This window comes from Furipterus horrens, unplaced genomic scaffold (genome assembly GCF_987537825.1).
Source record: "Furipterus horrens unplaced genomic scaffold, mFurHor1.1.pri manual_scaffold_11, whole genome shotgun sequence".
In the NCBI taxonomy this organism is placed as follows: Eukaryota; Metazoa; Chordata; class Mammalia; order Chiroptera; family Furipteridae; genus Furipterus; species Furipterus horrens.
This window is the reverse complement of record NW_028327181.1, coordinates 45066540-45087095: the sequence shown is the minus strand read 5'-3', so window position 1 is coordinate 45087095 and position 20556 is coordinate 45066540. Positions and strand designations below refer to the sequence as shown.

The window sequence follows — 20556 nt, the reverse complement described above, 5'->3', positions numbered from 1 at the left end:
CAGGAGTGTGGGGGTCAGAATGGGTTTTCCCTGCAGATTGTACTTGGGGTTTTTTTCTGTCATTTTGTTAACATTAGTACTGTTTTAACATTAAAATGCTGATTTTTGTAATATTGAAAATAAAAGCATTTAATATCTCTTAAAGGGCAACCACATCTGCTTTATCCCTGGCAAGGAAGGCGGTATCACATGTGAGCAACACCAGAGGGAGTGTAATTTCCTAGTCCCTTTAGGGCATGAGGAAATGCTACCCCTACTGGTGGCACTTGGGCTGTGCAGCTGGGGACCGTGGCACTGGGGAACCATAGCAGGGGCTGCCACCTGCATGTAGCCTCTGCTGGCAGGTGGTGGACGAAGAGAGAGGCCCTTCTCCCTTGGGGGCACTGCAGCGGGGTGGCAGTTGCCCTAGACCAGGGCCTTGCGGAAGGTGCTCCAAGCATGGAAGCAGCGGGTAAAGGCGTGCTGCTCGTTACCCTTGCGGACCAGGCGTAGGCGGCGGGGACGCTCATGCTCTTTGGCGCGCAGGTGCTGGATGTACACCTGGTGGGCAGGGTGTGTGTGAGCCGCCAGCCCCCTGGACCACCGGGCTGGCCTCTGTCCTCCCCTCCGCCCGTCTCACCTGGCAGGCTTTCAGACTCAGCTTGATCTCCACCTGGCTGGTCTGGGTCCCCACCCACATATAGACCTGTGGGCATGACAGGGGAAGTGGTATCATGGGGCACTCAGGAACCCCCCACCCCAACTTCTGGCCTCAGAACCCCCATTTACAAGTGGGTGGGCTCCTCAAGTGGGCAGGGTCAGCAGGGGTCTCACCTCTTGGCCATTGTCTAACAACATGATGTCATCGTCTGCCAGGTCATCTTGGCAAAAGTCAGAACATTTCTCAGTCACTGCAAAGTAGCCCTTCTCATTGGAACACCTGGGGGTCAAGGGCCAGGGAGAGACTTAACGGTCAGCAGCAGCAGCACCAGGACTCTGGAGGAAGGTGGGCGGGGGTCTGGGCCCAGCCTCACCGGAAGAGCCGGGTGTGCTTCATGTACTCGGCATCATCATCGTAAGGCTTCTGTGTGCCTATGCCCACCCAGAAGAAGTTCTCTGGCTCTTCACCTTCGTTGATGACCTGTGGGTAAAAGGTTGGTCCAGCCCAGGGTCCCTGTCTGCCCTTGCTTGCCTACTTGGCCACTGTCTGCTCCAGTCACCTGCTTGCTGTAGGAGGCATCAAACATGGTGTTCAGTATATCTTCTGCCAGCTTGGCCTCCTCAGGGTCCGACGCCCGGCCCACCCACGCATACACGATGCCCTGGTTGTCCTCACTCTCAAAGGGAACCTGGAGAGAGTGCAGAGGGTTCAGGTCAGGTCTACCCTACAACCCCCCACACTGACCCACAGTCCCCGTCATTCCCATGACCCCACCTTGAGGATGAAGCAGAACTCGGAGTTCAGAAGGCTGCAGTCGGTGTTGATCTGGATGCACCTGGGGCGGCGGGAGGGGGGATGTGTCAGCAAGGAGTGAGCGTGGCTCACTGACCCCACCTGCCCACCAGTGCCCCTTCCCCAGCCAGGCACCGGGTACAGAGGGCGCTGCCGTTCGTGCGAATCTGGTAGAGGCTGGGCTGCAGGACACCCTGAGCTGCCTTCCGCCTGCCCCGGTGGATGATAAACTTCCTCTTGAAATGGGACAGGAACTTGGGGTTCTCCTGCTGCTGCGTCATGCGCACCACCTGGATGTGTGGAAGTGTCAGGGGCAGCTCCCTGGACACCCACCCTGCCCCTGGTGCGCCCAGCCTTCCCTGGATGTGAGTCCCACCCCCGGAGCACCCCCATCCAGAGGCTATGGGGCCGTGACATTGAGCCTCGGGGGCGTGGCAGGCGCACCTCGAGTTTGCCCGGGAAGAGGCTTTCGAACTTCTTTTGCAGGCTGAAGGTGAAGGTGAGCCAGCCCATATTGGAGGCTTCCCGGCCCTGCCAGAAGTACACGATACACTGGAAATCCTCTTCGGGCTGCTTCTCCTCCACCTCAGCCGCTGCCTCCTCGCCTTCTTTGCCCTCGGTCCCGGCTTTCTCCTCCTCTTTCTCTTCCTTCTTCTCCTCTTCCTCGTACTCCACGGGGACCCAGTACCTGTAGGCCAGAGGGCAGTGAGCAGGGGCCCCAGAACGGGGAGGGATGGGCAAGGGAGGCACTCGGAGCAGCACCTGCAGAGGAAGACGTAGCAGTCCTGAGTGTAGAAGTGACCGAATTCCTCCTCAGGCAGCCGTGCGAACTTCTTACCCTCGAGCACGAAGCCCTCCATGCCGTCCAGGTCCTCATTCCACTCCTCCATGAGCTGCTCAGCCTGCGGGGGAGCCCCGCTAGTGGGCCGGGGTGGGCCCCTCTCCCTGGGCAGGGACCCACGCAGCCTCTTCCCAGGACAAGGACCAGGACAGCTGCACCCCAGTCAGCGGGCGGCCCGCCCACCGCCCAGGCCCCGCCCTGCCCCACCTCAGCTAGCGCCATGGGCGGCTGCCTGGGCAGGAAGAGCGCGGTGAGGTCAGCCTTCATCTCATCTTTCCTCTCCGAGTCGCGCTTCACCTTCCCAGCAAGTCCCTGGCCCTGCAGCACGGCCTCTGCGTTGCGTGTGTAGTCCACCGTCAACACGTCGTCCCAATTCTTGAACTTGGCCTTGAACACCTGCCAAAAGGGAGAAAACACCAGCTGGAGCCGGTCAGCAGTTAGGGTTGGGGTGGGAGGATGGCAGGGAGGCTGGGGATGGGGGTTGGGGGCGGTGGGGACGGGGACCCAGGAATGGGAGGGGCATGTTACACAGGGGTGGAGTCCAAGGAAGCCACCTGGGAATGGGAGTCAGAGGGGGAGATTAGAGCGGCGGGCCCAGGCAATCGAGGGGAAGTGGTGGGCGTGGGCTTAGCTCCGTAGGAGCAGTATCCATTCACAGAAGGGTCAGGGCTTGAAGGGTCCGCAGGACCTTGGGGAGGGGGCCTCAGGGGCGAGGCCTGTGCAGCTCGACCTCGCTGTCTACCTGTGCCTCCGTGCCCTCGAGGCTGCGGCTGACCATGGCATGACGTGGCCGATGCAACATCCCACAGAGCTCCTGGCCCAGCTTGAGGGCAGCAGCACGCACAAGGCGTGGGGACTTGCGGCCAAGCCAGATGAACACGTCGGACCAACAGTCCAGGATGTACACGCAGCGCGTGTCCAGAAGGCTCTGCAGCTGCAGGGCCAGAGGCTGGAGATCAGCCAGTGCGAGGCTATCTGAGAAGGATCTCGCCTCCTCACCCTCCTCCCTCTGTGTCTCACCAGCCGCATCCTAGGCATCAGTTCCACCTTGGGGGGCGTCTTATGTTCTACTGACAGCTTGTAGTTGATCTGGGGCAGCTCCAGGTAACCCAGGCCCAGGCCCACCTAGCAGGAGAAAGGTGAGCATGGTGGGGAGAGATCTGGTGACATGAGCCTCACCCACAACAGCTCCTGATTTGGAGCCTAGCTCTGGCCTGCTGTGCGCATTTGATCCACTGCCGCTCCTCGCTGGGCTTTCGCTTCCCGCCTCCACTCCAAGATCATTTTAGGGACATCCTATCAGTAGAAGGACTTTTAAACGGTGCTTCCTCTGCCTGCCCTCCCCAGAACTCACTATTGTTTCTAATTCTCTAACTTGTCCTTTTCTTGCATATAGTGTCCCATGGCTTAGGGTCACCTGCAGAATTAAGGCTAGGTTCTCAGGCACTGTGCAGCCTCCCTTTGAAGCCCCCCTTCCAGGAAACACACTAACACTCCTTATAGCCTAACTGAGAGCCAGCCTCCAGACCTTTGCTCAGCCTATTACCTGTCAAGAAGGGGGCACCCTCTTCACACTCAAGTCCAGGTGAAGACCAGTCACCACAGCGGCCGAAGGCCCATCCCCCCAAAACCTGATCACTGGTGGAGTCAGGCCCACTCTGTGCCCAGCTCACCTTGTACAGCTTGGGCTGGGGTGGCCAGAAGTCATCAGGCACGTGCTTCTTGATCTCAGAGGGCGCACCACCGAGTACCTCCCAGAACTCTGGGGGCTCCTGGCCCTGTACCAGCAGTGTGATCTCTGCCTTCCCTTTCCGCTCATTCTTGTTAATTTTTTCTGCAAAGAGCCTGAGGGTGGGTGCAAACCCCTTAGTAAAGGCCAAATCCCTTCTTAGGTGACAATTTTTCTTCGCACAAAGCCCCCCACCATGCCTGAGCAGGGCGTAGTCCTCATACCTGGCCTTGGTAGTGCTACTCAGCGTCGCCTGGGCCCCCCGCCACACATAGAGGTCCAGCCCTCCGTCTAGCAGGAAAACAAACCTGGACAAGAGGGGCAGAAGGGGTTGTGACAAGTCCAGGCACTGACTGCCTCCAGGCCCCAACCCCACCCCAAGTCCCTCATTAAGGGGTTTTAGCCCATAACGGGGCTAAAAGAATTGCTTACATGGAGCTAAAAGAATTGCTTACATCGCCTGGATACATTTAATAAAATTTAACAAAAAAGGTTGCTGGAAGGCTTCTTCTTCTAAGGTCTACATCTGTCCTTCACTGGCAGGAGGGGTGGAAGTTCAGGGTCAAGCAGCCCCATCTCACCTCATGGATACTCACCTGGGATCCAGAGAGGCTCCCTTCAGTGGCACAGGCTCCAACTTGATGTTCTTCTTCCCATACACACGGTACATCCTAGAGGCCAGAGCAACAGTGGCTTGGAACGGACACCAAGGGACAAATTTAACCCTAACACACTCCCCTCAGTCCTTCCAAACTGAGTCCAGGTCAGTGCCACCCCCTCACCTGGTGACGTAGTGTGTGTCCTCTACAGTGTAGAAGCCACTTGCTGTTCCACCCTCAATGTAGGCGATGTCACCGTCAAACACCTGTGTGTGCGAGGGGCTGTCCTTTATCACTGAGCTGACACCACCTGCCACCAAATACCCCCATGTGCAAACCCGTGGTGCAGTTGAAAAGGAAGAATGAGGTCTGTGTCTATAAACACACAAACACACAAACACAGACACATCGAGTGCTAAGATGTGAAAATACATGAATGTGTTCACTCCTGTACCAGCTCAGACATGAAAGCATGTTATATGCATGCATCAGGGTGCAGTAGAAAGCACTCTTGGGTGAATCTGGGTAAAATCTTGTGTGTGGCCTCACCTACATGGAACCAGCTGGAAGGAGGGTCAGCACAACTCCCTAACCTGCTCACTGGACTCGGCCCAGCCCTTGGCCTTGCCTCCTTGGTACCTGGCAGCCCTGCCCCCTAGCCATGGTGGTTCCAGATCCCCATCTCCCTTGACCTCCAATGACCCAGGCTCCCCACCTTCGGCCTCATCTCGCTCTCCTGACTTCACCTTTTTTGTCCACCTTCTGCTTTAGATCCTAACCCAGAAACCTTTGGTCTCAGCTCCCTGCCCTGCCCCCTTAGCCGTGCCCACCACCCTTGCCCCGCCCCTCCAGTCCTGCCCCGCTCCTGCAGGAACTCCCGCTCGATCCCGCTCGAGGCCGCCCCAGCCCACGCACCTGCAGGAACTCCTCACTTTCATCGCCCATCTCCTCCCGCACAGTGCGGCACTCCGCACCCAGGTAGTTGCGCAGGTTCACCGCGTGGATGGCAGAGCAAGCCTTCTTGTCCAGGGTGGCCTCCCCACCGATCCAGTAGTAGATCTCCCAGTTCAGAGAGCCGCTGTCATCCAGAAAGGTCTGGGGGCCAGGTCGCGGTTCTGTCAGCCCTCACCAGGCAGCCCTGGGAACTCCCCCCAAGAGATGCTGCTCTGAGGGGCACCGGCTCCCTGGCCCAGGATGCGGCGCACTGCCACAGTTCTGCCTGGGCCAGCTCTCCTGGCCTTTGCAAAGCCTTCCCCTCCCACCTTGCCTCAATAAACCAAACTGTGGACCTGGTGATTCTGAGCTACCTAAGAGAAGGTCACTGGGGCCGTGCAGTCCCCAGCAGGGCACCCGACTCTCACCTTGAGCACAATGTAGCAGTCGGCCTCGTAAAACTTGCCGTGGAAGGCTTCCTCCACCAGCACAGGCACGAAGTTCTCGATCTGCCAGATGGTCAGGCCAGGCAGCTGGCCCACGTCCTCTGTGAAGAACTCTGAGTAGTCGAGGCGCGGCTTCTCCAGGCCCTGGTCCCAGCGCCGCGCCCTGCCCCCAGGGGCTTGGCCGTCACCGCTCTCCTGGGGGCAGACACAGGCAGCCACTGAGGCTGGTCTCTCTACTCAGCACCCACCTCAGGACCTTTCCCAGGGTCCCCTCTCCTTCTTGGCCTGGGTCACACAGTCCATCTTGACCAGAGACGTCTTGCCCTGTCCCAGCCCACGACCTGACTTACTGCCTGCTTTTTGTTCTTTTCCTGGGCCACATCGGACATGCCCTTCAGCACCTGCTTGGCCTGGTCATCCTGGGCGGAGTCCTTGCGCCTCCGTAGTCGCATCTTTCGAGCCAGGGGGTCCTTGGTCCCGCCCCCTACTTAGGGAAGGGGCAAACAGCTAAGCCCTGGCCTGGCCTGCCCCTGGGGCACCCAGCCAACCAGGAGCCAACCTGTCCACCCGTGTCCAGAGCGCGGGGTCCAACCCAACTGACTGATGGGTGTGTGGAGGCCCAGAGAGGAGCCCCCCACTCTCAGGCCAGGCCTTGCCCTGCTTACCAGCCGCTGCAGCAGCCACTGTGGCAGGGGAAGCACCTGCCAGCCGGAGCTGGTTCTGCAGCGAGAAGTCGATGTTGTACCACTCGGCAGTACGGTCAGCGGGCTTGGGAGGCATGACCAGGTTGGGGTTCTCCCGAACGTCCAGGACCTACCTCACGGGTTGAGCAGATATGGGTCTGAGCCTGAGTCCCACCTCTCTGCCACCCCAAACGCTGTGTCTTGCTCTTTGCAGCCACAAGGGCTGAGGCCAGGGGCCAGGGGCCTGTGCTCTCCTCCCAGCTCAGCGAATGCCCCACCCTGGGCTTCGGTTTTCCCTTCTCTGAACCGTGACCTTGCAGGCTGGCTGTGGGGCTTTAAGTGATGCTGGCCAGGACAGACACAGGGGTGTGGCTCACCTCCCCAAAAGCACGCTGAAAATTGCCGCCCTCCAGGCCTCTGCTGGGTCCTCCTCACTCCAGTGACACCCCTGTGCTTGGTCTTTCCCGAGGGTCTCTCACCTCTGCCCTCCCCACCTCCCAATCTCGGCGTAGCCCAGGCGTGCCCCGACCTGGATCTCTGTCAGGAAGTGGATGGCCTCTGGCAAGGTCACCAGGCGGTTCTTGTTCAGGACAAGTTTCCTCAGCTTCATGCACCTGTGAGAACACAGCCAGGGCCTCAGAGAGGTGACAGATGAGGGGCAGGGAGGCTTCCAGTCCTGGGGGAGGTGGGCAAGCAGGGCCAGAGGACTGAGTGGTCTGACTAGCTGACAGACCAGTGAGCTTGACCATGCTGAAAGGCAGGGAGGGCTGGAGTGCATGGAACTGGGGCCTCCTCACAGCTAACTGCCTGGGAAGTTCTTTTTGTGACTTGGACGGAACAAAATTTGTGCAGGGGACCTTCTGCAGATGAGGGGCCCCTGGAGGTAAACACCAGAGGATGTGCTCTGTGCTCAGATTAGTTCGGAAGCTGCTGGGGTGGGGGTGCTCTGTTCTCTGCCTGAGATTTCTCAGAGCCAGGAAACCATGCAAGTGGACACCATAACCTCCAGAAAGGGATATGGAAAGAGCACTGTGTCCCAAACTCACATGGCACTGAGACCCCTCTGGCCTCGTCCCAATCAGTGTCCTCCCAAGCGGTGCTCTGGGGGGCCCAGATGGGGAATCTCTGGCACAGGCCTGGGTGGTCTTTACGCACAAAGCCAAACTAATGCGTCCATTCTGTGTGACGCACAAGACCACAAGGGGTGTTCCGGCCATCGTTCTAGGGTTTTCTATGCGTGGCTCCCCAGCCCCACATGCCCAGCCTCGCCCCACCACCTGCAGAGGCTTTCGGGGATCAGCTCCAGGTTGTTATTGGCGGCCATGAACTCTTCCAGGATGGCCAGCTTGCCAATGCCTGAGGGTAGCCCGTCAAAGTCCAGATGGTTGGAGTTCAGGTACAGCTTCTTCAGCTTGGTCAGCTTGCAAATGGCCGACTGGAAGTAAAGCAGGCAGGAGCAGGAGTCAGGGGTAGCAGCCAGATGGCCCAGTGGCCTCCCTGTCCCCTCCCCAGGCCTGGACTCACAGGCAGTGAGGTGAGCTGATTTCGGGACATGTTCAAGGTCTCCACGTGCACCCACTGGTCGATGCACAGGGACAGCTCTGTGATCTGGTTGCTGCTGAGGTTAAGGCGTCTCAGGCTGGAGAGGGTGTACAGGCACTCAGGCACCCGCGTCAGGTCATTGCAGGACAGGTCCACATCTGGGGCACGGAGGGGGGTTGGGGCTCATCAGTGGAGCCCCCACACAGTTCCAGGGGTGGCCAGTCCTTGCTGGAAACCCAGCTCCGCCACCTCCAGTCTCCGTGGCCTCCAGCAAGTGACTTAACCTCCCTGAGTCTCAGGAGAGTCCCTCCCAGTGGGGGTCTAAGCACAGTGAAGTGGGTGCTCACAACTGGGTGTCACTACTGGTCACCACACTAGTGGCCGAGACAAGCAGAGTACAACCTCACCCTGTCCTCTCCTTCTGGGAGGGGGTCAGGGAAGCAGTGTTCAACCACTTCCTCCATAGGAAGTGAGGGGCCTGAGGGGACCAGAAGCAGAAGGGTTGCCCAGGGACTGCCGACCTGTGAGGTTGCTCAGGCTCTCCAGGCTGGTGGGCAGGTTGCTCTGGGTGCGCTGGGTGTTCCTCAGGTGCAGGGTCTGCAGCGCTGTCAGAGCTGGGAGCTGCCTACAGGAGATGTGGGCGGTCAGGCCAGGGGGAGGCCCAGAGCATGGGGCTGAGAAAGCATAAGGGGACAAGGCCAAGGACAGCTGTAGGGTGAGGTGGACAGGACAGGGGACTGAGGTGGGACCTGGTGGATGGGCACAGCCCACACTGAACCCAAGATGAGAAGGGTCAGGGCTGCAGGGGAGCTGAGGGACCAGGCTGGACTCCCCAGGGCCGGGGCCTGGGGGGTGGGGCCCGAGCAGTGCTAACCGGAGCTGTGCGTGCTGCAGCGGGTTCCCGTTGAGCACTAGCGTCTGCAGGTGCACCAGGCGGCGCATCTGTGGAGGTAAGCTCTCCAGGAGGTTCTCGCTGAGGTCCAGGTATAGCAGGTCAGTGAGGTTGATGAAGAGCTGGTTGGGGATGGTGTCAATGCTGTGGATAGGAGGGAGAAACGAAGCCAGGCCAGCAGGGGCCGCCCAGTCAGTGCCACATGGCCCCCTCTGGGACCCAGCTGGCCCCACTGTGTTGAGGCCCTGCCTGGTTCACCCTCTTGGCCTGACAGGCACCTATTATGGCTGAGGTTCAGCACCAGCATGTTCTTGGCGTTCTCCAGCTCCCGAGGGCACTCCGTCAGCTGGTTGTAGCTCAAGTCCTGGGTAGGAGGAGTAAGGCTAGGTCAGGGGTCAGTACGGGCCCCACCTCGCCAGTCCTCTGCCACGCTGGGGGGTCAGGCGGGGCACTGAGAAGGGAGCAGGTAAGGGTTTTTAGGGCCGGGGGAGATAGCCAGGACCCTGGCAGTAAGGGTGCCTAGGCTAAGGATCTGACTCCACAAGGAACCCTGGGCGAGGCACTGCCCCCTCTAAGCCTCAGTTTTCCCCATCTGTAAAATGAAGGTAACAATGGCCCCAAAGACTCTCGTAGTGGGTGGGTAACCACTGACCAGGACTGAGAGGTCATCCAGCTTGAAGATGTCATCAGGTACTCCAGAATTCTTCAGGTTGTTGGCTCGAGCCACGATGGCCTGGGGATAAACCATGCAAGTCTGTGATTCGTGGCTTTCTCCCCCAGAAGCAAAAAGATCAGGGAAGGACACCTCCTCAGAAGTTCGCTGGAGGTCAGGCCTGAACGGTCTCCCACCCTGGCCTTTGCTTACAGTCCCTCCGCCTGGCAATTTCTTCCTAGTCTTGCTATGAGCTCCGATTCACATCTCAAAGCCCAGCTCAAATGAGCCCTAGAACCCAGCACAGCACCCTCGGGGAACCTTTGCTGATCGAACAATCCCTCTTCTCCTTTCCAGAGGGCAAGACAGGGATGGAGCTCTGAATCAGGGCTCCTAGAACAGAGGGACAGGCTGGTCCAGAGGGAAGTCAGTGTGGCCCGAGCAGGGCCAGGGCTGCCGCCGCCTCTCCTTCAGCCCTATGTCTGTGTGGGGCCGCACTGCTTCATGGTGGCCCCCCACCAAAAGGTCCCCAGAAAGCAGGACTTGTCTGAGGTCAGCAGGCAGAAAGTGGCAGAGATGATTTGAACTCAAGCAGCCTGAGTCCTTAACATCTCAGGACTTCGGCGTTGGATGGGAATGACCTTCAGCCGAGGCCTGAAGGGTCTCAGCAGGGGCCTGAGGTTCTGGAATATCAGGTCTGTGAAGAGCAGAAGTGTGAGCAGGCCACACTGACCCCTCCCCCTTCTGGCCAAACTCCACCTACCTTAGATCTATCATGCCTGGCTACGTGACCTCTTTGGTCAAATGTCCTCATCTGTGAACTTGGTGAAGGTCAAGATTATAAGAAAACATTCCACATGGAATAGGTGGAACAGTGCTTAACCACTATCAGTTATTATCACTGTAGCTATTGCCCAAAATAGGTGGGAGTTTGGGTTTCCCCCTCTCCGCCCCATGGATTCCTGAACACAGGGCATCATTATATCCTCCCCCCTTTAGGAACGAGCCCGAGCCTGACGCCAGGATAGGCAGAGGTGTCGGTGCAGCCTGGGGTCTGGCCCCACCCCAAATGTGGTGTGGCCCCTAGCAACACTCACCCGAAGAGACGGCAGGCTCGACAGCTCCCCGTGAAGCGTGGCGAGGTGGTTGTGGCTCACAGACAAGTGCTCCTGGGCCGGGACAAGGGCGCAGAGGCTCAGTGGGGTGAGCGGAGCATCTATGGAGTCCCTGTCTACCACCACGATGTGGCACCATTTGGAAGTCCCTCCACCACACAGGCCCAGCCTGCCTCTGCAACACCCCTCCCTCCCAGACCCAGCCTCTCCTTGCATGCTTCACGGGACAGGGTGCTTCCTCCCTCTCCGCCAGCTCTGCTTAGGGCCATCGACATCTTCCTCTGTCATTTGCCTTTGGGACCTGGTGCAGCCCCATCCACAGGCACCCACCCGGCCCTCTGAAAGCCCCTTACCAGCTTCTGCAGGGCGGCCAACTCCTCTGGGAGGTAGCAGAGGCCGGTGCGGTTCAGTTTCAGCCATCGCAGACTGGTCATGGCCTTGACATTCTCAGGGAAGTAGCCGCCCTGGGGGGTAGTCATGGTGATGGTGAGACTGGTCTGGGAGAGGCATGTCCCTGCTCTGCCACCCTCTACGGTTCCCAATGGCCCATGGAAGCCCGTGGGGAGCAGCAGAGCCAACATTCACCAGTTGTGTGACCCTGGGCAAGTCACTTTGTCATGCTGTGCCTGGATTTCCTCACCATAAAATGGGGATAATAAAAGCCCCTCCTGACAGAAGTGTTGTGAGGACCAACTAATCATCAGGATGGCTGTTGGTCTAAGATCTGTCTCCCTTGCTGGATTCTGAGCCCCAGGAGGGTCAGGATGGAACTGATCCAGGTGACATCCCCAGCATCCAGCTGCCTGGCCAGTCAGCTTGGCTTAAATGCCTTTGCCCGGCATTCCAGGCTCTGCCTGCGCCATCTGCTGTGGGGGTACCCCCTGGGCCTTAGCCACAGTCCTGCCTGTGCCCTTCATCATCAGCATACAAACCATGTGTGACAAGGTCCAGAGCCCTGGTGCCAGGCCCCAGCTCCCCACCCTGCACAGGTACTGCCTTGCTCATTTGTTCAATTCCCACATTCGAATGAATGGCCACCTCAGGAACCCCAGAACTTCATGGCAGGGAGTCTGGGGTAGTGTGTGCCTTCAGTGCCCTTGGCTGGTGTCCCCTTCCCCCTACAGCCACATTCCTGGCCATGACTCAGACTTTCAGTCTGGAGAGGACAGACACATGGAGACCCTAGGTGAGGATGGTGGGGACGAAGGTAGAGGAAAGTGGTGTGGTCACCTGTATGTGGGTCAAAGGTGCATGCACAAGAAGATAAATGCAGGAATAACCTGCCCACCTCCTCAGCCCTGGCCCAACCAACCCTGACTCCAGCTGAAGTCTCAGCTCCCCAATCCTGCACCCAGGCCAGCATTAAACTGACTGCAGCCTGAGTCGGCCTGCTCATCCTCCTTCAGCCTGCACGCCCATCCTTCAGCCTCCTAGTACCAGCCCATTTCTCACCTCCCTCACTGCTGCCATGCCCACCTCATCCTTGACTCTCCAGAGACCCCACCCACTAATGGCTGGAAGGCTGGGCTCAGGCTCTTGGTGGCCCTGGTCCATCTGCCACCCCAGGGCCTCCCACACCTGCCTGACACACTCTCCAAACCAACTACTAATCCATGTCTCCAAGAGGGTAATTTTTAAGTCCTTCCACAGAACAAGGAAACCGCCGCTCTGTGAGGGGCAGAGACTTGCCCAACAACACCACACAGGAGAGGGGTGGCAAGAACAAGGCAGTGGCGGTGATGAGCTCCAGCCCCAGCTCGGACAGTCGGACTGCCGGCGGCGCGACAGTGAGTCAGGGCCTGGCTTGGGTGTGTGACCTCAGCGGGACTGGGAAGGAAGGCTGGGGAAGGGGGAGCAGAACTCGCTGACCCCTGCCCAGACGCCAGGACGCGGACAAGGGGTAGGTACTCGCAGCCAACCCCCTAGCGTGACTCCAAGCCCGAGCTTCGGAATCAGCCACCCCCCCCACCCCCACCCCACAGGTCTTCCTGTGTGGGCCCTGAGCTGAACGTTCGGGGTGGGGATCTGAGCCCCGGGAGAGCCCCACCCGGCCCCGCCCTCGGCCCCAGCAGCGCTGGGCCCGGAGGCGGGCAAGACAGGAAGCGGAGGCCCGAGCGAGCTGGAGCCGAAGAGACGTCCTGGAGGGGAGCCGGGCCCGCCTCGCGTCCGGCTCACCTTGAAGTCGTTGCCGCTGAGGTCCACGCCGCGCACGAACGGCAGCACTCCAGTAGCCTCCATGGCGCCGGTCTCACTACCGGGCCCGGCGGGGCGCGGGGTGTGGCGGGGAGAGCCGCGGGCTGGGCCACCGCCGACCCCGCCCCTTTAACCCATCCCCGCCCCACCGGCGCGAAGGCGGAGCCCCGGCCCGGGCCCAGCCTCTCTCGCCCTAGCGCCCACGGACACAGCGGGAAGCCTGGCCCCCTCTCCCCGAAGGCTTTCGGCAAGCCCCGGCCTCAGTTTCCCCGTCTGTTCGGGATTGGAGGGGCTTCGAGGAGTCCGGGCTTCCCCTGTGCTCGCGCAGGAGGCGTCATCACCTCCAAGCTAGGCCCCTGCGCCCCAGGCAGTGGTGTATCCCGGGCTCTGCAGCACCCGTCTCCTGCGCGGCTGCAGCAGCTGAGGTTGGCCTCGAGAGGGATTCGGGCACCCAGGCCCAGGGACACAGCTGCCTGAGTCTCCGTCCGCACGCAGGGCCTGCGTGGCCACCACGGGTAGTGGGGTGCTTGGGCCCTAGGTCCCAGAGCTCTGGGCAAGACCTGCCCAGCTCCTGGCCTGTTCCCTCATCTGTGACACGCTTCCAGTTGTCGCTAGAAACAAATGAACAAAGGCAGGTGTAGCTCATGGGATAAGACAGGCCCTCAGTAAGTAGCACGTTATTGTTACTCCCCCTTCCAGTCGACATTCCCCACCTCCACACAAACCCCGTCAATTAACTTGCTTACTCGCCGCCCCCGCCCCCGACCAGCACATGGTAGGCGCCCCCATAAATAAATGCCAATTAAACCACAGGTTTATGCACAACCATCCTTCTCAACGGTGGAGGGGGTCTGGTGTTCCCGTTTCACAAGAGAGAAAACTGAGGCCCGGGGGGAGAAGGGGCCCGCACAAGGTCACAAGGAGCCGGCAGCAGGGGTAGGTTCCTGAGTTTCACTGTCCGCCCCGCAGGCCGATAGCTAAGAATAGCGAGGCCACCAAGCACACTCGCAGAGGTGACCTAAAGGGTCCGCCTGACAGCCTGCAGCGCGGGCCCTGGTGCTGCCTGTCTGCTTAACCCCTGGGAGGAACGTGGGCTCAGACAGCTTTCTCCACACCAGAGGCTCATATTACAAGTGCACATGCGTCATAATGAGTTCCGGGGGCCGGCTCATTCCACAAACCGAGGGACTGGCACCACACCGCCCCACCGCCGGCTCGGAACACAACCCTGCACCTTTAAATTCGGAGTGCTTCGGAAAGTCCCGCCCCTGAAGGAGTGGCAACCCGTAGGGGGCGTGGTCTTCCTGCCGCTGGCTGAACCGTGCAGTAGTTTGGCAGAGGCGCGGCCCTTTAGCTTTATGATTGGAGATAGGGCCTGCCAATCTGCATGTATTTCGGGGTCAACGGCCGCTTCCCGGGCCAGAGCGTTTGCGTCCCGAGTTCTTCACATTCCATTCTCTGGTGGGTTCGGGGTCTGGCACCCGAGGAGGCCCGCTGCGTCCGCGGGTCGCTGCACTGAAGCCTCGAGGCAGGTACGGCCGGAGCGCGGCGGCCCGTCAGGGTCACCCAGCCTCGGGCGTGGAGCGGGCCCCGGCGGAGGTCAGGGTCGCACAGCCTCGGGCGTGGAGCGTGCCCAGCGCAGGTCGGGGGGCGTGGCCTCCGCCGGGGCCCGCGGTCGCGGCGGTGAAGGGAGGCCCTGGCTTTGGACCTCCAGACCGGAGGTCGAGGCCCAACTGGGGACATCGCTAAGTTTCTCGGGGCCTCGATGCTCTCCCCTGTGACCCAGGCCTTGACTGGCCGTCATTGCTTCTGCGGGGCCCCCGACCCTGGGTGTGGCGGAGGGGGGGTAGAACAGGTGGCACTCCAGGGCTTTGTGGGCCGGCTGCGCAAAGTCGGGTTATTTTTAACCACCTGCTCCCTCTCCTCCTTCCCAGGGTTGGAAGGCTGTGGGCTGGGGCCCGCGTGACCCCGCCAGCGGCCGAGCTGAGTCCAGGTTAGCCCGGCGGCGGGTAGCGAACGCTCTTTTCAGTCTGTGAGGTGCACTCCTGGTTCCGCTGGAGGCGGTGGCAGTTCGGCCGTGGTGCGCACCCGTCGGCCTCTGGCCAGCCCAGGCCCTAGAGCCTGTTTTTCAGTCTGGGGGCACGGGGGCGGGGGCTGAGTTCCGGAGTGACTCGGGCCTCCGCTGTTGCCGGCATCTCGCCACCTGGCAGCAGTGTGGGCACCCGCAGCGAGCAGGGCGGCCCAAGGCCTGGTGCCGCCGCGCTGGCTAGGAGCTCAGGGTCATCTGCGCAGGTGCCCTCAGGGAGACAGTTCTGCCCCGTGTCTGACTCCTGGTCACGCTGCCCCTCAGCTCTCAGGCCTCAGGGCAGGAATCCCTCTGGAAGAACCTGAGGTCGGGGCTTGGTGGACAATCCAGGGAGAGGCCTCCGCCTCCCCTTTCCAGCTTCTGGGCTCCTCACTGCTGTCTGTGCCACTGTGCAGGTGAGCAGATAGCTGGGGCCTCAGGCCCTCAGCTGCCCTCTGTTGCTTGGGCACCCTGCACTGAGGACAGCTCCCCCTCCCCACTGTCCCAAGCCCAAGAGGCCCAGTGCCAGTCCCAGGCCAGCCCTCTGTTGCAGTCTTCGCGAGCAGAGCTGCTTCGTTTGCTGTCTGCACGGCAGGGCCTTTGGCCTTGACTGGCACATACCCATCGACAGGCAGCCGGTGGCCTGCCTGGGCAGCCTGGGCCATCTCACGGGTTCTGTCCTTTGACTAGATAGCTCTGCCTTTGGGGGCTACCCTGGTGAGATCTGGAGGTAATTATGGCTTCATTGAGATCCCCCAGAGGTCTGAGAGGCCCTCCAGGGCAGGCTCTCTAGGGCCCCAAGTTGTGGTTTTCCTGGGGCCTTGTTTCCTCCTGCTGTGCCCAGCCCTGGTTAAGAACTAAGGTGAGGCAGCCTCCAGGGACTCTGGGGTGGGCGAGAGCCCGGAGGCCTGCAGGCGTGGGTCCAGGTTCCCACTGTTCACAGTGTGGTTCAGCAGCCTGTTTCCCTGTAAGACTGGGGTGATGGTAAGACCCTCCTCATGGCTCTTCGGTGATGTCAGGAATCCTGAAGGGTAGGCCCCACCTGCCTTAGGGCCTTTCTGTGTGAGCCCTCTTGTCCGGGGTGGGTGGGTGGGTGGTTTGCAGATTTGGGGAAGGGGGCTCAGGCAGTTCCCCTTCTCACAAGAATCCTTGCAAGCAGCCTTTTGGTCATGAAATTCTCTGGAACCCTCCGTGGGCCTGAGGCAGTGACCCCAGCTTGGTGGCAGCCGGAGGGCCTGCCCACGCCTGCCCCTTGTCAGCCTGGCTTCCCTCACACTCATGGGTTGCTGCACCCCGGCTCTTTTCCAGGCAGACGGGCATGGCAGCGTTCTCCCAGAACCGGGGGAAGCGGCATGATGAGGACATGTTGGGCAGCGCTGTGGACTTCCTCCTGGCCAACGCCCGCCTGGTGCTGGGTGTGGGCGCGGCTGCCGTGCTGGGCATCGCCACCCTGGCTGTGAAGCGGGTAAGGCCAGGCAGGGTCACCTTCACCTGGGGCTCTCAAAAGAGCATCACAGGGCTGGAGCCTGCAGTGGGGCCCTGGGAGGGTGGGTGGGGACTGCCCAAGGCTGGCCCCCAGCAACCTTGCGTGCTGTGCCCTGGGGCTTTGCCACGCTGTCCAGGCTTCAGGTGCTCTGACCTGTGCCACTCTGCCTGCAGCTCATTGACAGGGCTACCAGCCCTCCGGACGAGGATGACGCCAAGGGAGATGCCACGTGCCTGGAGGACAGTTGGAAGGAGCTGAGCCTGCTCAAGGCCACGCCACGCCCACAGGCCGGGTCCTCACCTGCTGCCCTCAGGCAGCCTGTGCTTCTCTCAGCCCCCCCCCTCTTGGCCCCAGGTGAATGGGTCCCCTTCCCCTCTAACCTGGGTGGGTCTCCTTGGTGGTCACGTTTAGGAGATGCTGCCACTGACTGACTGCGACCTCTGTGAGTCGCTCCTCCCCCAGGGCTGCAGGCTCCTGCATGTTTAATAGTGGCGTGTTTTTTGCCCTCCTGCCAACCACGGGGACATGTGGACTTTGAGGGTGGTACTAGAGCAGGGCAGTAGCATTAAGACAGTGGGGGGCCTCAGATCGGGAAACTAAGGTCCAGGACCAGACTCCCCACTCTGCATGAAGCTGTTTTGGCTCCAGAGAATTTGTTTTCAAAGTGCTCTTTGTATGTGAGGACCTGAGCTAAGCTTTCCCAGGCGGTCATTTTACAGGTGAGGAAAATGAGGCCCAGGGCCGGCACACAGCTAGTAGTTCTTTAGCATTCTCTTGGCTCGCCACAGGGCTTCTGACATGTCCCCTGGCCCTTTCACTCTGCAGAGGGGCCCGCAGCTGCTGACCCTCAGCCGGCTCCTCAGCTTAGCTCCTCAGCACCACTGTGCCTGACGTTCCAGGAAAAGCTGTTGGCGTACGAGCAAGACCATGTGAGCATCCCAGTGTCTCACGTGGCTCTGGCCAAACAGTTGGCCGGCGACATTGCCCTGGAGCTGCAGGCCTACTTGCGGACCAAGTTCCCAGAACTGCCTTTTGGGGCACTTGTGCCTGGGGGGCCGCTTTATGATGGCCTGCAGGCAGGGGCTGCCGACGATGTGCGTCTCCTGGTACCCCTGGTGCTGGAGCCGGGCCTGTGGAGCCTGGTGCCTGGCATGGACACTGTGGCCAGGGACCCTCGCTGCTGGGCTGTGCGCAGGACTCGGCTTGAATTCTGTCCCCGCGGAAACAGCCCCTGGGACCGCTTCCTGGTGGGTGGCTATCTCTCTTCCCGTGTCCTGCTGGAACTGCTCCGCAAGGCCCTGGCCGCCTCCGTCAACTGGCCGGCTATCGGCAGCCTTCTTGGCTGCTTGATCCGGCCCAGCATGGCCTCGGAGGAGCTGCTGCTTGAGGTGCAGCATGAGCGCCTGGAGCTCACTGTGTCTGTGCTCCTGGCGGTCGCCGGCGCCGACACTGAGGACAGTCTCCTTCTGGCCTGGCCTTTGGAAGGGTTGGCTGGGAACTTCTGGCTGCAGGACTTGTACCTGGCGGAAGCTGCGAGGCTGCGAGCCCTGGATGACCGTGACTTGGGGACCCGGCGGCGGCTGCTGCTGCTGCTGTGCAGTGTGTGCCGAGGCCATCCGGCCCTGGGGCGGCTGAGCCGGGGCCACCTGACCCAGGTGGTTCTCCGTCTGGGAGAGGAGGAGGCGGACTGGGCTGAGGGGGCTTTGGGGGCACGCTTCCTGCAGGCTGTGGAGCTGCTCCTCAGCAGCCTGGAGCAGGCCAGCCTGCCCTGCTGTTTCAACCCCGCCGTGAACCTCTTCGCCAGCCTGCGCCAGCGGGAGGTTGAGGACCTGGGCTGCGCGCTGTACCTCGGCCTGCAGGCCCCCGAGCGGCTGCTGTGGGTGGGTGGGGCAGGGCAGGCAGCACGCGCCTCTCTCCAGGGATTTGGAGAGCAGTTTTTCTTTCGCTTTTAGCCAGAATAGAAGAGGGTGCATTACCTAAGCCCACAGGATTAGCATGCGCATAGGCAAGCGCGGGAACCCCGGAGCGCAGAGAGCTGCCCGGGAGTGTGGCTGTGCTGCCTCTCCGGCAGCCTGGGTGCCAGCCGCTCACGCACGCCCGGAATCCTCTGGACCGACCCCAGCACTGGGGCTTGGTCCGTCATCACCAGCAGTGAGTCCGCTGACAGAAAATGGCTTCTGCCGTCCTAAGCAGCGGATAAGGCCAGCTGTTTTCCTGCTGAGAGGGGAGTTTGGTGTTTTCCTCGGGTGCCAGCTCCAGGCACCTGTAGGCTTCTGGTGTAGGATGGCAAATACCATGTGTTTGTTCATCCCCCACAGGCCAGTGTCACCTGGTACCTGCAGGATGCAGCTTTTTGGCTGACTTAAAGGCTGGTGTTTTCGTCTTGGTCTAGTTTGCTTGCCGAGCTCTCCTCCAGCCTGGAGTGGGGGCTTGGCCTGATGAGCTGCCCCCTCATACTTCGCGGAAGGCCCTTCTCCCGCCCACCAGGCGAGTTTTCGGGATGTGGAGGCCCCTGGAAGAGCCTCCTGCCCACCGGGGGAGCCGAGAGGGTCTGTGCTGCCTGCCTTGCCCAGAGCCGAGGGTGTCCCACTGGCCACTACCGGGCCCGGCTAGAGAGCAGAGGCTGGGCCCCCTGGGAAGGCCTGGCCTGCAGGCTGGCCACTGCAGTGCCAACACAAACTGCCCTCAGCTGACGCCTGAGTTTTCACTGAAGCCGGGCAGAGGCAGGGGAACAGGAGGGGAGTGCCCGCCTCCCCTCCCAGGTGTTCCTCCGGTCTTTGGTATCTTTCCTGCTGAAGTAGACCTTTGCCTCAAAGAATGTGAACAATAATAAAAGGCAAGATTCAGACTTCATGTGACTCATGCTGGGCTCTCATAAGCAGCTGGTTGGGGTTCTGGAATCTTGGCCAGAGGGTCTTGGAATCCGCCTGGAGGTGGTACGATTTACCTGGTAAAGGTTATATGGAGGGAGACTTACAGGAGTCCTAGTGCAATGTCTTGCTTTTGTAATGGGAACCAGCTGGGTTTTGCTGTTTCCCAGAGCCTCAATTTTGGAGTTCAAAGCCCCTGTGACCTCTGGGATGTCTGGAGCTGCCCCAAGCCCTTCAGTTAGTATCATCAGAGAAATGTGATTTCTGCACCTCCCTTGTTTCTCCTTGTGGCCTCACAAATGGGGGGCAGCACCCCCTTGAACAGGCAGGGAAACAAGTGTGTTGGCATCCCCACAAAAGCCAAAGCTGGGCTTACTTCGTCACCACATGACAGACGAGGCCGTGTGTACGTGCGATGTGGGCGCCATGGCTATGCTGTTCCCACGTGCTTCTCCTTCCCATCCATTGTACTTCCTAAGGTGACCACCTCCCTTCCAACTGTGACTGTGTGACAAGGAGTGGGGACAGAATTTGAGTCCTTTCTTATCTGAGGGACGATTACATGGGACAGAGGAGATGCTTGTGTGCACCTCTGGGTGCAGGATCCTGGGCTGCCTCGAGGTCCGGAGGCCTCTGCGGCACTCAGATAGCTAGGGGCCTGCACTGAGGCTCTGGCGGGGGTCAAAGGGCAGGAGGCTGGCTTAGCGGAGGGCCATTTAGGTGACTTGTGTCAAGGCTGGTGTGTAGACAGCCTCAAGCAGCTGCGGGTTGGCAAGGGAATAGGCAGAAGGCAGGGGCTATGCACGGTATCCTCATCTAGAGAGCAGGGATTACATGATACCTATTTTCTAGGGTGGCTGTGAGCAGTAACTGCTTGTGGGAGCATTAGCCCAGAGCCTGGCCCAAAGCGGAGTGCCCCCTAAACCCGAGAGACCTGCTGGACCAAGAGCACAGAACCCAAGCAGAGGCCTGCACTGTCAGGCCTGCATCTGGCCCTGGCCATGCTCCTCGGGACAGCAGGTGACCTGGGGAAGGCTGGCTGGGAAGTGAGCTGGGCCAGATCCCTTCTTAGCTGAGG

The 20556-nt window shown here is 60.5% G+C and overlaps 2 protein-coding genes across 6 annotated transcripts; one reads left to right on the top strand and one right to left on the bottom strand.

The window, feature by feature from the left end:
• Positions 1–102: 102 nt before the first annotated feature.
• Positions 103–13155, bottom strand: FLII (FLII actin remodeling protein). Of its 2 annotated transcripts, none has more exons than XM_090257934.1 (30): positions 13040–13155; positions 11218–11328; positions 10847–10918; positions 9750–9830; positions 9376–9461; positions 9080–9241; positions 8727–8830; positions 8188–8363; positions 7941–8098; positions 7193–7277; positions 6646–6793; positions 6331–6467; positions 5963–6175; positions 5517–5696; positions 4785–4867; positions 4599–4673; positions 4227–4310; positions 3947–4118; positions 3294–3398; positions 3016–3207; positions 2481–2669; positions 2195–2334; positions 1877–2120; positions 1568–1722; positions 1415–1475; positions 1200–1328; positions 1014–1120; positions 814–919; positions 620–685; positions 103–540 (listed from the first exon to the last, which is right to left on the bottom strand). In XM_090257934.1, exons 1-30 carry the CDS (start codon positions 13100–13102, stop codon positions 406–408), a joined length of 3819 nt encoding a protein of 1272 aa, XP_090114060.1. In that variant the 5' UTR covers positions 13103–13155; the 3' UTR covers positions 103–405. The 2 variants fall into 2 exon arrangements, with proteins under 2 accessions (XP_090114060.1, XP_090114061.1); XM_090257935.1 differs by having other exon boundaries at positions 6331–6464.
• A 1231-nt stretch (positions 13156–14386) lies between these two features.
• Positions 14387–19461, top strand: MIEF2 (mitochondrial elongation factor 2). Of its 4 annotated transcripts, none has more exons than XM_090257936.1 (4): positions 14387–14589; positions 16435–16587; positions 16782–16962; positions 17434–19461. In XM_090257936.1, the coding sequence occupies exons 1-4, from the start codon at positions 14416–14418 to the stop codon at positions 18558–18560; spliced, it is 1635 nt and encodes a 544-aa protein (XP_090114062.1). In that variant the 5' UTR covers positions 14387–14415; the 3' UTR covers positions 18561–19461. The 4 variants fall into 4 exon arrangements, with proteins under 4 accessions (XP_090114062.1, XP_090114063.1, XP_090114065.1 ...); XM_090257937.1 differs by having other exon boundaries at positions 14529–14589; positions 16431–16587; XM_090257939.1 differs by lacking the exon at positions 14387–14589 and adding an exon at positions 15479–15538.
• Positions 19462–20556: the final 1095 nt, after the last annotated feature.

Excerpts from the sequence above, each read along its gene's own strand:
- FLII (XM_090257934.1), bottom strand. The coding sequence starts at position 13,102 with ATGGAGGCTACTGGAGTGCTGCCGTTCGTGCGCGGCGTGGACCTCAGC. Across the intron at positions 686-813 it reads TGTTAGACAATGGCCAAGAG|GTCTATATGTGGGTGGGGAC; the intron begins GTGAGACCCCTG and ends TCATGCCCACAG. Across the intron at positions 541-619 it reads TGAGTCTGAAAGCCTGCCAG|GTGTACATCCAGCACCTGCG; the intron begins GTGAGACGGGCG and ends CCTGCCCACCAG.
- MIEF2 (XM_090257936.1), top strand. The coding sequence starts at position 14,416 with ATGATTGGAGATAGGGCCTGCCAATCTGCATGTATTTCGGGGTCAACG. Across the intron at positions 14,590-16,434 it reads GCACTGAAGCCTCGAGGCAG|ACGGGCATGGCAGCGTTCTC; the intron begins GTACGGCCGGAG and ends TTTTCCAGGCAG. Across the intron at positions 16,588-16,781 it reads CCACCCTGGCTGTGAAGCGG|CTCATTGACAGGGCTACCAG; the intron begins GTAAGGCCAGGC and ends CTCTGCCTGCAG.